Source organism: Salvelinus alpinus, chromosome 2, assembly GCF_045679555.1.
Source record: "Salvelinus alpinus chromosome 2, SLU_Salpinus.1, whole genome shotgun sequence".
NCBI lineage: Eukaryota > Metazoa > Chordata > Actinopteri > Salmoniformes > Salmonidae > Salvelinus > Salvelinus alpinus.
The window spans coordinates 102,418,954-102,437,440 of NC_092087.1; the positions used below are offsets into that span (position 1 = coordinate 102,418,954).

The 18,487-nt window shown below is 46.2% G+C and overlaps 2 protein-coding genes across 2 annotated transcripts in view; one reads left to right on the plus strand and one right to left on the minus strand.

Annotated features, from left to right (window-relative positions):
• The window catches only part of LOC139552039 (zinc finger protein 91-like), a 55,454-nt gene extending 37,900 nt beyond the window's left edge, over positions 1-17,554 (plus strand). Inside the window, 13 exon segments of the mRNA XM_071363394.1 lie at positions 1,480-2,062; positions 2,584-2,709; positions 2,827-2,889; positions 3,319-3,793; positions 4,833-4,974; positions 5,179-5,391; positions 5,535-5,623; positions 9,905-9,924; positions 10,388-10,756; positions 11,210-11,307; positions 11,443-11,620; positions 13,644-14,621; positions 14,624-17,554. Coding sequence (XP_071219495.1) covers positions 1,480-2,062; positions 2,584-2,709; positions 2,827-2,889; positions 3,319-3,793; positions 4,833-4,974; positions 5,179-5,391; positions 5,535-5,623; positions 9,905-9,924; positions 10,388-10,756; positions 11,210-11,307; positions 11,443-11,620; positions 13,644-14,621; positions 14,624-14,745 — 3,456 coding nt within the window. The 3' untranslated portion in view covers positions 14,746-17,554.
• LOC139547632 (zinc finger protein 271-like) overlaps positions 1-18,487 on the minus strand; it is a 271,214-nt gene that overhangs the window by 181,100 nt on the left and 71,627 nt on the right. The gene's annotated exons all lie outside the window — the stretch shown is intronic.

The window sequence follows — 18,487 nt, forward strand, 5'->3', positions numbered from 1 at the left end:
TATATTAATAAATTCATGTAAGAAATGTATGAATGAAATCAAAATACAAATCAAATCAAATTTTAAGTGTCGACCTGACAGTGGAATGCTGACTTACAAGCTGTCACACCCTGGCCTTAGTATTCTTTGTTTTCTTAATTATTTTAGTTAGGTCAGGGTGTGACATGGGGAATGTATGTGTTTTTTGTAGTGTCTAGGGTGGTTGTAAGGTTTAGGGGGTTTATTAGAGTAGTTGGGTTTATGTTTAGTATAGTAGTCTAGCTGTGTCTATGGTTGAGTGTAGGTATCTAGGAAAGTCTATGGTTGCCTGAATTGGGTCTCAATTAGAGACAGCTGGTTATTGTTGTCTCTGATTGGGAGCCATATTTAAGGCAACCATAGGCTTTAGCTGTTTGTGGGGAATTGTCTATGTTGAACGTTTGTAGTGTGTGTGTGTGTGTGTGTGTGTGTGTGTGTGTGTGTGTGTGTGTGTGTGTGTGTGTGTGTGTGTGTGTGTGTGTGTGTGTGTGTGTGTGTGTGTGTGTGTGTGTGTGTGTGTGCACAACATTTATAGCTTCACGGTCGGTCGTTTAGTTTGTGTATAGTGTTCGTTTCATGTTTTCTCTCTTTTGAATAAAAGAAGATGTTCTTTTCACGCGCTGCGCCTTGGTCCTCACTCTCTTCAGTAGACGATCGTGACAGAATTCCCCACCAACGGATCAAGCTGTCACGGTTCATGAATCCACTGCCTCCCTCTCTCTTTCTCTTTTTCTCTCTCTCTCTCTCTCTCTCTCTCTCTCTCTCTCGTGTTTGTGTGGGCGTGGTTCCCAATCTCGGCCTGATTGTCTGCGCCAGCTGGAATCACTTATCTTCCCTTTATATGTTCTGTAACCAGTGTTTCTTGTTGTCAGATCGTTGTTACTTCCCTGAGGTTGTGTCGTGTGTCCGTGCTCATTCTCTCGCCGCCCTTGTGTGGATTATCTTCAGTGCTCCTTCCTACCCATCCGGACACACTCCCCTGGATTTCTCAGCACGCTATAATCGGAAGATGCGCCCTAGTCCCTGGGTCGGATTCCGTCTGAGTACAGTCTGTCTGTCCTGTTGCTGCTGTAAACTGTATTCATTAAACCATCGTTGCTTGCATCTTGCATCCGCCTCTGTATTGTCACAGAACGATCTGACCAGACCATGGATGCAGCGAGTTCAACGAGTCTGACCGAATTCATTTCCCGCAGTATCACGAGAATGGATCAACAAGAGGAGAACATCTCCAGCACAGGTCGGGCAGTACAAGCCCTTGCGACGCAGGTATCCCAGCTGACCCAACAATTACAACATCTGAGGGGTCTCGCTGCGCCACCTACACCGGCAGTTCAACCCGCCCCGCCAGAGCCGGATTCCCAGCTAGAGCCACGGCTACCGACACCAGAGGGTTATTCAGGTGATCCTGACTATTGCAGAGCTTTTCTTACGAGATGTTCCATGCATTTCTCGTTGCAGCCACGGACCTTCAACCGTGAACAGTCTAAGGTAGCATTCGTACTCACACTGCTATCAGGCAAAGCGGCTCTTTGGGGAACGGCGGTGTGGGCGAACCAGGACCCATGCTGCACCTCTTTCCAGACACTCTCCGAGGAGATGAGAAGGGTCTTCGATCGGGCCGTGGCGGGTAGGGAGGCGGCCAGACTACTCGCTGACCTTCGCCAAGGAGACCGTTCAGTATCGGAATACTCCATCCAATTCCGCACTCTGGCCGCAGAGTGTCAGTGGAACGAGGAGGCGCAGTGGGACATGTTCCTGCATGGGCTGGAGGACCGGATCCAGAAGGAGATTTATGTTCTGGACCTTCCCAGGAGTTTAAATGGACTAGTGGAACTAGCCTTGAGGGTCGACGCTCGTCTGAGTCGTATTGGCCGCCGAGCATGCCCTAACAGACCGTATAACGACACGGAGGGCTGGCATGCCAGCGGCGGGAACACGGCCAGTTCAGCCTCCACTCACGAACCCATGCAGCTGGGGAGAGCTCGCCTCTCCCGGGAAGAGAGGGAGAGGCGGAGATCCCAAGGACTCTGTCTCTACTGTGGTAGAGCGGGCCACTTTATCCACTCCTGCCCGGTAAAAGATCAGGCCCGGTAGTAAGTATGAGGCTACTATCGGGTGGTGTCACCACAGAGAAGACCTCATCATCTACTCTCCTCCCGGTAAGACTAAGATGGGCCACCCACACGCACGACACCCAAGCCTTACTGGACTCAGGAGCAGAGGGTAATTTTATGGACTTCAAGCTCGCTCACAAACTCCAGATTCCTATCACCTCACTCACGCACAAGATATCCGTCAACGCTCTCAATGGTCAAGAACTCCCCAACATTTCTCACATCACTGAACCTATCACACTCATCACTTCTGGCAATCACACTGAGACACTATCATTTCTACTCATGGACTCACCCCTTGCACCATTAGTTCTCGGCCACCCTTGGCTCACCCAACACAACCCCAGAGTTGACTGGGGTCATAACTCTATATCCATGTGGAGTAACAAGTGTCTTGAGTCCTGTTTAGTGTCTGCTTGTTCATCTGTGTCTGATTCTGTGTTTCTAGAGGAGGAAGTGGATTTGTCTAACGTGCCCGTTGAATACCTCGACCTGAAGGAGGTGTTCAGTAAGTCCCGTGCTGCTTCTCTTCCTCCGCATCGTCCCTATGACTGTGCAATAGAATTATTGCCAGGTGAGTCTCCGCCTAAAGGCAAGTTATATTCACTCTCTGTTCCTGAGAGGGAGGCTATGGAGAGATACATCTCTGATTCTCTGGCCTCTGGATTCATTCGTCCTTCCTCTTCTCCAGCGGGGGCGGGGTTCTTCTTTGTGGGGAAGAAGGACGGATCTCTGCGTCCTTGCATTGATTACCGTGGGTTGAATAACATCACAGTGAAGAATACCTATCCCTTACCGTTGATGTCCTCAGCCTTTGAAAGGTTACAGGGAGCATCCGTGTTCACTAAGTTGGATTTACGTAATGCATATCATTTGGTTCGCATAAGGAGGGGGGACGAATGGAAGACCGCGTTTAACACCCCCAGAGGGCACTTCGAATATTTGGTCATGCCTTTTGGGCTATCCAACTCCCCAGCGGTTTTCCAGGCACTCGTCAATGACGTGCTGAGAGATATGATTGATCAGTTCATATATGTTTACCTGGATGACATACTGATTTTTTCTTCTTCTCTCCAGGAACACGTTCAGCACGTCAGACGAGTGCTTCAGAGGTTGTTGGAGAATGGACTTTTTGTCAAGGCGGAGAAATGCATTTTTCATGCACAATCCGTTCCATTCCTAGGTTACATCGTCTCGACTGAAGGTATTCGCATGGATCCTGACAAGGTTAAGGCTGTGGTGGATTGGCCAAGCCCAGATTCCCGTAAGGCCCTACAGAGGTTTCTGGGATTCGCCAATTTCTACCGGCGTTTCGTTCGCAACTTTAGCCAGATAGTCGCTTCTCTTACCGCCTTAACCTCCCCCAGAGTGACGTTCAGGTGGTCCGATACAGCCGAGGCTGCATTCGCCAAACTCAAGAGCCACTTTGTTTCGGACCCCATCCTCATAGCTCCCGATCCCTCGCGTCAGTTCGTGGTGGAGGTGGACGCTTCAGAGGTGGGGGTAGGTGCGGTACTTTCCCAACGTTCCTCTTCTGACGACAAGATGCACCCTTGCGCGTTCCTGTCCCATCGGTTATCACCTGCGGAACGCAACTACGACATTGGCAACAGAGAGTTGTTGGCAGTGAAGTTAGCACTGGAGGAGTGGCGCCATTGGTTAGAGGGTTCGGGGGTACCTTTTATAGTTTGGACCGATCACAAAAATTTGGAATATATCAGAACCGCCAAGCGACTCAACTCCAGGCAGGCGCGGTGGGCACTCTTTTTCGGACGTTTTGACTTCTCTCTCTCGTATCGCCCGGGTTCCAAGAATGTCAAACCCGATTCCCTTTCTCGCATTTTTGACCATTCCGAACGCCCATCCACTCCCGAGTGCATCCTACCCGGGACCCTAGTGGTCTCCACACTCACATGGAAGGTTGAATCGAGGGTCAAAACGGCCTTAGAAGGGGTAAAGCCTCCGCCCGGTTGCCCGCCTAATCGGTTGTTTGTGCCGGAGGGGTGTCGGTCCGATGTTATTCGGTGGGGGCATTGCTCCAACGTAGCGTGTCATCCAGGAGTCAGCCGCACTAGCTTTTTGGTTAAGCAACGCTTTTGGTGGCCACTGATGGCTCGTGAGATTCACAGTTTTGTCTTGGCTTGCTCGGTTTGTGCCACTGGGAAGACTTCTAATCGACCTCCAGATGGGTTACTCCAACCGCTGTCGGTCCCTTCGAGACCCTGGTCCCACATCGCGCTAGATTTTGTTACCGCCCTCCCAGGGCAAGACGGTTGTTTTGACCGTGGAGGACCGGTTCTCGAAGGCGGCTCATTTTATTCCCTTGCCTAAATTACCATCTGCCAAGGAGACAGCGGTAACTGTCGTGGATCACGTCTTTCGCTTACATGGCCTGCCGATGGACGTAGTTTCTGACAGGGGGCCCCAATTTGTGTCCAAGTTTTGGCAAGAGTTTTGTAGGTTACTGGGAGCGAGTGTCAGTCTGTCTTCAGGGTTTCATCCCCAGAGCAACGGTCAAACGGAGAGGGCCAACCAAGATTTGGAGAGAGTGTTGCGATGTTTGGTTTCTAAGAATCCCTCTTCCTGGAGTCAACAACTCTCTATGGTTGAGTACGCTCACAATTCGTTGCCAGTGGCAGCCACGGGTCTCTCTCCGTTTGAGTGTAGTTTAGGTTACCAGCCACCTATCTTTCCCAGTACGGAGTCCGAGGTCACTGTTCCCTCCGCTCACGCTTTCATCCAGAGGTGCCGTCACGCATGGAGCAGAGCCCGTGAGACTCTTCTCCGGGTGGGGGCGCGCACCAAGGCTAAGGCCGATCGCCGCCGGTCGAAGCCTCCGGTATACGTCGTTGGCCAAGGAGTGTGGCTTTCTACTAAGAACATTCCACTCCGATCCGTTTCGAACAAGCTTGCCCCCAAATTTATCGGCCCGTTCAAAGTCACCAGGATCATTAGTCCGGTGGCGGTCCGGCTCAAGCTTCCTCCGGCGTATAGGAGAATTCATCCTACCTTTCATGTGTCTAAAATAAAACCTGTGTTTCAGGCACGCATTAACCCGCCGGTCCCGGTTCCCCCGCCGCCACGACTTGTTGATGGGGAACCCACCTTTTCTGTCAATCGTATTTTGGACTCTAGAAGGAGGGGACGCGGATTCCAGTACCTGGTGGACTGGGAGGGTTACGGTCCGGAGGAGAGAAGTTGGGTACCTGCTAGGGACATTCTGGATCACTCCCTTATCGATGATTTCAATCGACAGGTAAATTCGCCTGGGAACGCCAAGAGGCGTTCCTAGGGGGGGGGGTATTGTCACGGTTCATGAATCCACTGCCTCCCTCTCTCTTTCTCTTTCTCTTTTTTTTCTCTTTCTCTTTCTCTTTTTTTTGTGTATTGTCACACAAGCAGCGTGATCAGCGGCAACAGGAGCAACGCAAGGAGGAATGGCAATGGGAGCGTAATCTGGACTACACTACGTGGGAGGAGATTGACAGGTGGGCGATCGACCCAGGGCGAATGCCGGAGCCCGCCTGGGATTCTCTGGCGCAGTGCGAGGAGGGATACCGGCGAATGGAGGCAGCTAAACGACGCGGTAGGAAGCCTGTGAGTCAGCCCAAAGAAATTCTTGGGGGGGGGCTTAAAGGGAGTGTGGCGAAGTCAGGTAGGAGACCTGCACATACTCCCTGTACTTACCGTGGAGAGCGAGAGTACGGGCAGACACCGTGTTACGCAGTAGAGCGCACGGTGTCTCCTGTACGTGTGCATAGCCCAGTGCGGGTTATTCCACCTCCCCGCACTGGTAGGGCTAGATTGAGCATTGAGCCAAGTGCCATGAAGCCGGCTCTACCTATCTGGCCACCAGTGCGTCTCCTCGGGCCGGCTTACATGGCACCAGCCTTACGCATGGTGTCCCCGGTTCGCCTACATAGCCCGGTGCGGGTTATTCCACCTCCCCGCACTGGTCGGGCGACGGGGAGCATTCAACCAGGTAAGGTTGGGCAGGCTCGGTGCTCAAGGGAGCCAGTACGCCTGCACGGTCCGGTATTTCCGGCGCCACCTCCCCGCCCCAGTCCTGTTCCACCAGTGCCAACACCACGCACCAGGCTTCCAGTGTGTCTCCAGAGCCCTGTTCCTCCTCCACGCACTCGTCCAATGGTGCGTGTCTCCAGCCCATTACCACCAGTGCCTACACCACGCACCAAGCCTCCTGTGTGTCCCCAGAGTCCTGTGCGTCCTGTTGCTGCTCCCCGCACTAGCCTTGAAGTGCGTGTCCCCAGCCCGGTACCACCAGTGCCGGCACCACGCACTAGGCCTAATGTGCGTATCCAGGGTCCAGTATGCCCTGTTCCTTCTCCCCGCACTAGCCTGAAGGTGCGTGTCCTTAGCCCGGTGCCTCCAGTTCCGGTACCACGCACCAGGTCTACAGTGCGCCTTATCCGGCCAGAGCCATCCGTCTCTCCAGCGCCATCTGAGCCATCCGTCTCCCCAGCGCCATCTGAGCCATCCATCTCCCCAGCGCCATCTGAGCCATCCGTCTCCCCAGCGCCATCTGAGCCATCCATCTCCCCAGCGCCATCTGAGCCATCCGTCTCCCCAACGCCATCTGAGCCATCCGTCTCCCCAGCGCCATCTGAGCCATCCGTCTCCCCAGCGCCATCTGAGCCATCCGTCTCCCCAGCGCCATCTGAGCCATCCGTCTGCCCAGTGCCATTAGAGCCGCCCGTCTGTCCCGAGCCGTCAGAGCCGATCGTCAGTCAGGAGCCGCTAGAGCCATTCGTCAGTCAGGATCTGCCAGAGCCGCCAACCAGACAGGATCTGCCAGAGCCGCCAACCAGACAGTATCTGCCAGAGCCGCCAACCAGACAGGATCTGCCAGAGCCGCCAACCAGACAGGATCTGCCAGAACCGCCAGCCAGCCATGAGCGTCCAGAGCCGCCAGCCAGCCATGAGCGTCCAGAGCCGTCAGCCAGCCATGAGCGTCCAGAGCCGTCAGCCAGCCATGAGCGTCCAGAGCCGTCAGCCAGCCATGAGCGTCCAGAGCCGTCAGCCAGCCATGAGCGGCCAGATCCGTCAGCCAGCCATGAGCGGCCAGATCCGTCAGCCAGCCATGAGCGGCCAGATCCGTCAGCCAGCCATGAGCAGCCAGATCCGTCAGCCAGCCATGAGCAGCCAGATCCGTCAGCCAGCCATGAGCAGCCAGATCCGTCAGCCAGCCATGAGCCGTCCAGCCAGGATCCGCCAGAGCCGTCCAGCCAGGATCCGCCATTCAGTCCGGTGCTGCCCTTCAGTCCGGAGCTGCCGTACCTCAGTCCGGAGCTGCCCCTTATCCTGGGGCTGCCCCTTATCCTGGGGCTGCCCCTTATCCTGGTGCTGCCCCTTATCCTGGTGCTGCCCCTTAGTCCGGTGCTGCCCCTTAGTCCGGTGCTGCCCCTTAGTCCGGTGCTGCCCCTTAGTCCGGTGCTGCCCTTCAGTCCGGTGCTGCCCTTCAGTCCGGAGCTGCCGTACCTCAGTCCGGAGCTGCCCCTTATCCTGGGGCTGCCCCTTATCCTGGTGCTGCCCCTTATCCTGGTACTTATCCTGGTGCTGTCCCTTATCCTGGTGCTGCCCCTTAGTCCGGTACTGCCCCTTAGTCCGGTGCTGCCCCTTATTCCAGTGGGGTTAAGAAAGCGGGTAGTGACTATGGTGGGGTGGGGACCACGACCAGTGCCGGAGCCGCCGCCGTGGATGGACGCCCACCCAGACCCTCCCCTAGACTATGTGCTGGTGCGCCCGGAGTTCGCACTTTAAGGGGGGGGGTTATGTCACGCCCTGGCCTTAGTATTCTTTGTTTTCTTAATTATTTTAGTTAGGTCAGGGTGTGACATGGGGAATGTATGTGTTTTTTGTAGTGTCTAGGGTGGTTGTAAGGTTTAGGGGGTTTATTAGAGTAGTTGGGTTTATGTTTAGTATAGTAGTCTAGCTGTGTCTATGGTTGAGTGTAGGTATCTAGGAAAGTCTATGGTTGCCTGAATTGGGTCTCAATTAGAGACAGCTGGTTATTGTTGTCTCTGATTGGGAGCCATATTTAAGGCAACCATAGGCTTTAGCTGTTTGTGGGGAATTGTCTATGTTGAACGTTTGTAGCCTGTGTGTGTGTGTGTGCACAACGTTTATAGCTTCACGGTCGGTCGTTTGTGTATAGTGTTCGTTTCATGTTTTCTCTCTTTTGAATAAAAGAAGATGTTCTTTTCACGCGCTGCGCCTTGGTCCTCACTCTCTTCAGTAGACGATCGTGACACAAGCCCTTAACCAACAATGCAATTTTAAGAAAAATAAGTGTTATATAAAAAATACAAATAATTAATATTAAAGAGCAGCAGTAAAATAACAGTAGCGAGGCTGTATACAGGTATTACCGGTACAGAGTCAATATGGAGGCTGTATACAGGGGGTACCGGTACAGAGTCAATGTGGAGGCTATATACAGTTATTACCGGTACATAGTCAATGTGGAGGCTATATACAGGTATTACCGGTACAGCGTCAATGTGGAGGCTATATACAGGAGGTACCAGTAAAGAGTCAATGTGGAGGCTATATACAGGTATTACCGGTACAGCGTCAATGTGGAGGCTCTATACAGGAGGTACCGGTACAGCGTCAATGTGCGGGGACACAGGTGAGTCGAGGAAAAATACTACTCCTATTACAGAGCAAGTGGTAAAGATTCAAATGACACCCATTGTTGGAGGACTGTAGCATCTAATGATGAAACATGTAGCATCTCCACAGAGGAGCTCTGTCATGATTGTAGCAGGTTTACTAACACGTTATTTATATTAGCTGTGTTGACTATGACGTTACTTTAGCTAATATGGTGACAACGATGCTGTGTGTAGCAGTTATGAAATGGTTTGGTTTGGAAAGGTTTTTTCTCCTGGTCACCTACAGCTGACGTCCACAAGCGAAGGGAAAAGGTGAGCGAATTGATGTGAGAGGAAATACAACGTGGCAGTTGTGAAAGTGAACTGTGTTTACGCGTCATCAATCCAGGAATAGGGTAAATGTTAGTATCATGTAGTATCATGTAGTAGCCTAAACCTATTGCTGTTACATTGAACAGGTTGAATGAAATATGAATGACAGTCATCTAATATGCTGTAATAGAAATAAGGCCATGAATAAACAAATCGTCCTGCCTCATCTTAAACGGCACTGACCGCCACTGTTTGGATGGTGGACCATTCTTGGGAAACTGTTGAGCTGTAAAAACCCAGCAACTTTGCAGTTATTGACACAAACCGATGAGCCTGGCACCTACTACCATACCCTGTTCAAAGACACTTAAATATGTTGTCTTCCCCATTCACCCTCTGAATGGCACACATGCACAATCCATGTCTCATGTCTCAAGGCTTAAAATGTCTTATTTAACCTGACTCCCTCCTTCATCTACACTGATTGAAGTGGATTTAACTAGTGACATCGATAAGGGATCATAGCATTCACCTGGTCAGTCTAAGTCATGGAAGGAGCAGGTGTTCTTAATGTTTTGTAGACTCAGTGTAAAGCACCACAGATAATCAAGTGCTATTTGAATGTGATGTATTTGCTCTATTGTTTACAGTATGATTTGTATTGTATAGAGTGTGACTTTAAGGTAAAAGTACCGTCACATCTAGATAAAAACGAATGTGAAAATAAACAGAGCAAATGTGTATTAAAACACTACCTATTCATAGATGTATTTATTCATCATCTACATATTCATATTAAGCTTCTACGTCTGTGTACAGGAACGTATTAGACGTAAGACGTAAGAGAAAATATATCAGCTTATTGTTAAATTATTATGACGTTCTTTCCAATACAAAAGTGTAGTAACTATTGTTTCCAAACTGCGTTACCCACTCCAGCCAGCAGATGCGATATGCGTCTTTCAGGTGATGCTTCTTGCGTGACGTATAATGGACTAGACGGGACGCTTCTTCAGGAACAACAACACGGCTACTCTTTCAACCACCTCGGTAGCTTGCTAGCCAACATAATACTGAAAGATTGACGCGTTACACCGTGTTTGTGTACATTAGCTAATCTCAGTGTTTTAAACACATTTCTGTTGACTTATCAACTGATGACCTTTAACCTAATTTGCTTGTTCAATTTGCAAACTTGTTTAAGATTGATACTGAGCCTAGCACTAGGCTAGTCGCTAATGCTAACTAACTAGCTAACATCCCCGACCATGAGCTCACTAAACTACTCCTCCCCTGCTAAAGAAGAGGGGGTCTGCTGTATGGAGAAAGAAGCTCTGGGACTGCAATGCGGAAGAGAGGCTGTTACAGTGAAAGAAGAGGCTGTTATAGTGAAAGAAGAGGAGGCTGTTACAGTGAAAGAAGAGGAGGCTGTTACAGTGAAAGAAGAGGAGGCTGTTACAGTGAAAGAAGAGGAGGCTGTTACAGTGAAAGAAGAGGAGGCTGTTACAGTGAAAGAAGAGGAGGCTGTTATAGTGAAAGAAGAGGAGGCTGTTACAGTGAAAGAAGAGATAGAAACTTTTAGAGAGGAAGAGGATGCTATCTCAATAAAGGTGAAGGAGGAAAACGTTTTGGGAGTGAAAGAGGAGGAGACAGAATATCAGATTAACACCAGTGAGTACTGTCTTAAACAGGGGCACAAACTGTTGTTGAACTAATGTGTGGTTTTAAAGGGGCATTCTACTGAAGTTCTACACTTGAATATGTTGTTCATTACTGTAGGAATTGTTTCAGGGGCCATCTGCTGTTGGTACATATATTTTGGGGACTTTTAAATTAGATTAATCGAATTCTCCATGTGGTCGACATTAAAGTGCACCTCATCTAATATAGCAGGCTTTTCAAATTCAATATTGTTGCATATTTTGTACATGAAATATCAAAGGGACACAAAAGGCACCCATTTCGTGAAACTACCCTTTCACATTTGCAACACAAACATTATTTTTTTAAATCATGATGAAGTGGCCATTTTAGGCCCTTTTTAGACATATTAATGCCTCTTGTAAGACCCTATGATTGCAAGATCATAAGTTTACAATCGGTTTGATGTTCTCGTTAACACAGGAGAGAGACATGACTATTGTGGATCCTCTGGGGAGCATCAACAACATCCTGATGCTGAGGAGGCAGAGAAGAGTCTCTCCAGATCAGAACACCAGATGGTACAGCTTGGTCTGGTCTAGCATACAGCTTGCTCTATCAGGGTCTGGGCTGGGTTTCTGTAAAGCACTTCATGACAGCGGTGACATAAGCATCCATAATGATATGTGTCTGTGTCCCCTCTTTATGGTTACCAGGACAACGCTAGCCCTTCCTCCCTCCTGGAGTCCCCGTTTCGTGCCTCTCCCAGTAGCACCTTACTGCTGGGTATGAAGAGGTTGTCTGTGCTGCTGGTGGACTGCAGGAAAACAACGGGGCTGAGTGTAACTGTGAGAGGAGGAGAAGAGAAGAAAGGATCAGATTTGACTCATCAAAGTAAGTGCTGTAGTTTAGTTTGAACAAATAAAATAGATCTGCCCACTGGTATCTGTTACCAGGACAACCAGCAGAGTTCTGTTAGTTGACAGGAAGATAGACTGGTATCTGTTACCAGGACAACCAGCAGAGTTATGTTAGTTGACAGGAAGATAGACTGGTGGATGTGGATGTTATGAATATCATAACACTGAAGAAGGATTCTGCCAATGAAAAGAGAGAAACCAATAGACCATATAAAACCTTGATGAAAGGTAGCTTTAGAGAGACAGTTATAAGATGATCCTATGTAAGGTGCTCGTTTTTCAAAAACATTTTCTCAAAATATTATGGATGTTACATTGTCTGTCCCAGTCAACCCCCCTATCTTTATAAGACTGTTGAACAGGAAAACTAAACTCCAGACACTTCAATGTGGTCTGTATTGCTTCAGAGGAAAGCAGAGGAAAGCTGTGATCAGGCTGCCCACTCAAGAGAAAGCTTCAAACTGTAACCAGTGCCGGCAACCTTGTTCAGGTTATCAATCAACCTACCAGGGTAGTTACAAACAGTACAGAAATTAAATCATCAACATATTTTGATCATATCTTTACTAATGCTGCAGAAATGTGTTTTAAAGCAGTTTCCAGATCCATCAGATGTAGTGATCACAATATAGTAGCCATGTCTAGGAAAACCACAGTTCCAAAGGCTGGGCCTAATATTGTGTAAAAGAGGTCATACAATCTTTTGTAGTGATTCCTATGTTGTTGATGTAAATAATATATATTTTTTAAACAAAGATAAATGACATAAAGAATGATTGTAAAAATCTTTGGAGCATCTTCAATTCAATTTTGGTTAAAAAAAATCAACAATGACATGTCACCGGTGTTTAATTTCTATTTTACCTTTATTTAACTAGGCAAGTCAGTTAAGAGCCTAGGTACAGTGGGTTAACTGCCTTGTTCAGCGGCAGAACAACAGAGTTTTACCTTGTCAGCTCGGGATTTCGATCCAACAACCTTTTGGTTCCTGGCCTAACACTCTAACCACTAGGCTACCTGCCGCCCCAGAGCTACCTGTCTAACAGAACACAGAGAGTGTTCTTTAATGGAAGCCTGTACAACAAAATCAAGGTAGAATCAGGAATTCCACAGGGCAGCTGTTTGGCACCTGCTTGTTTCAATCTTTACCAACAATATGCCAATGACATTTAAGTAAAGCCAGTGTGTCTATGTATGCGGATGACTCAACACTGTACACGTCAGCTACCATGGCAACTGAAATGACAGCAACACTTAACAAAGAGCTGCAGTTAGTTTCAGAATGGGTGTCAAGGAATAAATTAGTCCAAAATATTTCAGATTACCTTAAATTACATGGCCTACTATGCTAATTCTGTAGCGGTATTGTTAGAGGGGGGTAAAGATAAAGATTTTGTTGGGGCGCCAGGCAGGTATTAACCCTAGTTATTAAAGTTAGTTATTACCTAGTATAACATTATTATTATTATTAAATATTATTAAAACCGAAAGGATGAGAGTAGAATAGATAAAGTAGCGCTTCCAGGACACATTCATCTAATGATGAAACATGATGGAGTCTTAAAGGAGGACTGTAGCATCTAATGATGAAGCATTATAGAGTGTTAAAGGAGAACTGTAGCATCTAATGATGAATTACTATGGAGTCTGATGCTTTAACGGAGAAGTTTAACGGATTTTTTCTCTCTCCCTGTAGTGCTGTAATGAAACAGCTGCAAAAATGTGACTCGTGACGTTGCTGGATGCGGGCCTTGCTCTGCTGCTTTGCCAGTTAATTTGTTATTTTATTACAGCTAAGGCCTTTGTCTTTCACCTGGAGTACTGGAGTAATTACCAGGATACTCTACAACATTTGTTTTAAAATCACACCAAGATTGTTCAAACTAGCCTTAGGTTATTGAGGGATCTTATTAGGATTTACCCTCGTAGCAAGGCTGTTTTATCACGTGGAGGTTTCATTCAGGTCTCTATTTTAAAAAACACATTGTCTTTGGCAGGAGAAAGACCAGACTCAGAGGAACCAGAGCCAGGGACGTCCAAACCAACAAGACGACACCAGTGCTCCCACTGTGGAAAGGATTGTAACCACTTATGGGAGCTGAAACAACATGAGAGAATACACACAGGGGAGAAGCCCTACCACTGTTCCGAGTGTGGAAAGAATTTTCGTCATAAAGGAAACCTGAACCAACATGAGAGAATACACACAGGGGAGAAGCCTTACCACTGCTTCCAGTGTGGAAAGAGTTTTAACCTGTTAGGGTACCTGAAACGACATGAGAGATTACACACAAGGGATAAGCCTTACCACTGTTCCCAGTGTGGAAAGGGTATTAACCTCTTATGGGAGCTGAAACAACACGAGAGAATACACACAGGGGAGAAGCCTTACCACTGCTCCCAGTGTGGAAAGAGTTTTAACCAGAAAGGACACATGAAAGCTCATGAGAGAATACACACAGGGGAGAAGCCTTACCAGTGCTCCCAGTGTGGAAAGAGTTTTAACAAGTTAAGGAACCTGAAAGTTCATGAGATAATACACACAGGGGAGAAGACTTACCAGTGCTCCCATTGTGGCAAGTGTTTTAACCAGTTAGGGGCCGTGAAACAACATGAGAGAATACACACAGGGGAGAAGCCTTACCACTGCTCCCAGTGTGGAAAGTGTTTCAACTGGTCAGGCGATCTGAGAAAACATGAGAGATTACACACAGGGGAGAAGCTTTACCACTGTTACCAGTGTGGAAAGGGTTGTAACCTCTTATGGGAGCTGAAACAACATGAGAGAATACACACAGGGGAGAAGCCTTACCACTGCTTGCAGTGTGGAAAGAGTTTTAACCAGAAAGGACACCTGAAAGCCCACGAGAAAATTCACACAGAGTAGAAGCCTTACGACTGCTCCCAGTGTGGAAAGTTTTTCAACCGGTCAGGTGATCTGAAGAAACATGAGAGAATACACACAGGGGAGAAGCCTAACACTGCTCCCATTGTGGAAGGAGTTTTAACCAGAAAAGCACCCTGAACCAACATGAGATAATACACAAAGGGGAGAAGCCTTACCATTCCTCCCAGGGTGCAAAGCTTTTGCCCATTTAGGAAGCCTGAAAGAACACATGAGACTGCACACAGAGGAGAAGGCTTACAAAAGCTCAGACTGTGGGAAAACATATTACTCATAACAGTCACTAAAACGTCATTAGAGAATCCACACAGGAGAGAGGAATTACTTCTCTTAGAGTGTATATTGATATTTCACATCTCATTGACTTAAAATTCATCAGAGAACATACACAGTGCTCCCGTTAACTGATATTGTTGACTGATAATGTGTTTAACTGTTTTTACCATATGAAATTGCTTCTTCCAATTATTGATAAACATGTACATGTTAAGAAACTGACTGTTAGGTATGTTAGGGCTCCATGGATTGATGAGGGATTTAAAAACTGTATGTTTGAAAGAGTTGGGGCAAAAGGAGTGGCTAATAAGTCTGGCTGCACATCTGGCTGGCTTACGTACTGCAAATTGAGAAATGATGTGACCAAACTCAACAAAAAGAATAAACTTTATTATGAAGCCAAGATAAATTATATAAAGAATGATAGAAAAAAAACTTGGGGAAAAAAACAAAATGAAAGAAAAGCACTGCAAGTATTGAATTTTGTCAAGTTAGTGTGGGAGAGGTGGATAAATTGTTATCGATCAATAATGACAAACCTGGCATTGACAACAGATGGAAAGCTACTGAGGACAGTAGCTGACTCTATAGCCTTTCCTATCTGTCATATTTTTAATCTGAGCCTGAAGGAAAGTCTTTGTCCTCAGGCCTGGAGGGAAGCCAAAGTAATTACACTACCCAAGAGTGGTAAAGCGGCCTTTACTGGTTCTAACAGCAGACCTATAAGCTTGTTGCCAGGTCTTAGCAAACTGTTGGAAAAAATGTGTTTCACCAAATACAGTGCTATTTCTCTGTAAACAAATTAACAACAAACTTTCAGCATGCTTATAGAGAAGGGCACTCAACATGTGCTGCACTGACACAAATGACTGATGATTGGTTGTGAGAAATTGATAACAAGAAGATTGTGGGAGCTGTACTGTTAGATTTCAGTGCAGCCTTTGATATTATTGACCAAAACCTGTTGTTGAAAAAACGTATATGCTATGGCTTTTCAACCTATCTAACATAACTCAAACGTTTTTTAATGGAAGCTTCTCTAATGTCAAACATGTAAAGTGTGATGTACCGCAGGGCAGCTCTCTAGGCCCTCTACTCTTTTCTATTTTTACCAATGACCTGCCACTGGCATTAAACAAAGCATGTGTGTCCATATATGCTGATGATTCAACCATATACACATCAGCAACCACAGCTAATGAAGTCACTGAAACCCTTAACAAAGAGTTGCAGTCTGTTTTGGAATGTGTGGCCAGTAATAAACTGGTCCTGAACATCTCTAAAACTATAAGAGCATTGTATTTGGTACAAATCATTCCTTAAGTTATAGACCTCCGCTGAATCTGGTAATGAATTGTGTGGCTGTTGAACAAGTTGAGGAGACTAAATTACTTGCCATTACCTTAGATTGTAAACTGTCATGGTCAAAACATATAGATTCAATGGTTGTAAAGTTTGGGAGAGATCTAGCCGCAATAAAGAGATGCTCAGATTTTTTGACACCACACTCCAAAAAGCAAGTTCTGCAGGCTCTAGTTTTGTCTTATCTTGATTATTGTCCAGTCGTGTGGTCCAGTGCTGCAAGGAAAGACATAGTAAAGCTGCAGCTGGCCCAGAACAGAGCGGCACGTTTTGCTCTTAATTGTAATCAGAGGGCTGATATAAATACTATGCATGCCAGTCTCTCTTGGCTAAGAGTTGAGGAGAGACTGACTGCATCACTTCTTCTTTTTATAAGTATTTGATCAGAGCTTAGTTTGTTTAATAAGGATTGCAACCCGGAGTTTACACTTACAGCAATTTGTAAGCAAGACACTCAGTTAAAAAGATGGTGTTTTCCCTTTTTATCCCCTACTGAGGATCACCCCGCCCAGGGTGATGTCCCTTAACTTTAATACCATATAAGCTCATAATTAATAGTTGCTAATACAAAGATGTCTCTGCTAGGCGGAGTTCAGCTTATTGCGTTATTGGCTGATAGTTTCCCAATCACTCTTCCCCTTATTGCTATCATGTCAGACTGGAAGTAAGACTGGAACATAGTATCAACAGGAACTCTTAGTTCCCTTTATCCATCTGTTACCTAAAATATAGTTTCAACACATAGACATCTGACTTTGTACAGTTTACCTTTTCATGCACTTGCAAGGTGTCAACCACTGATTCTTAATTTTAAGCAAAAGCAACACAAGAATCATTGTACTTTTGTCATCACAGTACTTTTGTTCCTATAATGTACAGATATCATCAAAGTTCTTACAAGTCAACTTACACACAGCTCTGACACACACACTTATCCCACCAGACATGCCACCGGGGGTCTTTTCACAGTCCCCAAGTTTCCAGAACAAATTCAAGAAAGCATACAGTATTATATAGGGCCCTTATTGCATGGAACTTCCTTCCATCTCATATTGCTCAAATAAACAGCAAACCTGGTTTCAAAAAACAGATAAAGCAACACCTCACGGCACAACCCCTCTCCCCTATTTGACCTAGATAGTTTGTGTGTATGCATTGATATGTAGGCTACGTGTGCCTTTTACAAAATGTATGTAGTTCTGTCCTTGAGCTGTTCTTGTCTATTGATGTGCTGTATTATGTGTAATGTTTTGTGTGGACCCCAGGAAGAGTAGCTGCTGATTTTGCAACAGCTAATGGGGATCCTAATAAAATACCAAACTCTGTTATTCTCTCTGAGCTCAGAAATAAAGAATCTTGGTTTGACTTGGACTCCAGCAGATCCTTATTTTATAATATCCACCACAACTCTCCCACGGATTGCTGTTTATCATTGTCTCAATGAAGAGTTCTTTGTTTTACTTTCCAATAAACATTGTTTCCACGTCAAAATAAAAAACATCTTTAACATAATGAACCTTCACTATCTTCATCCCTAAACTAGCAACATTAACTATTGTCTATTGTTATTCTCAGTAACCTTCCTGGCCATATGAAATCCTAGCTAAATACAATGTTCCCTACCAGTTTTCATGTCTTTGGTTATGCAAACATTTGTTTATTTAATTATATTTCTCATTGAGATTAATATATTTTTAATTCTGTATGGGTCACGCATTGCTTTGGTCATGTGTTCCCTTATGGGTCAATGATTTTAATTAGAATATAGCAATTATGCTCTCTCCTCAATCACTTACAGTTTCTTTGGAAAGTATTCAGACCCCTTGACTTTTTCCCATTTTGTTATGTTACAGCCTTATTAAAAAATGTATTAAATGAAACAATTTCCTCAGCGATCTACACACAATACCCCATAATGACATCACAATACCCCATAATGACATCACAATACCCAACACAGTCTCACATTCAATTCGCGCATATATGTACAAAATGTATTTCAGCAGATTTCGTGCGTTTTTGTGCATTTTTGGGGTGTTTTGGGGTGGTTCAATTCGTTTGAAAATACACGAATGTCTGTGCTACTTAATTCGTGCGAAAATACACGAATTTCTGTGCTACTTAATTCGTGCGAAAAGACACGAATTTAACCAGTAGGCGACACAAGCCGTTGCAACAACCATGTAGACGCGATAATTTGTATTTCATTTTTGTTCTTCTTAATGGCTAATTCAACGTCATGAATATACAGAAATGTTGTCTTTGTTTAACCATGTTTTAAAATGTGTCGTTGTATGC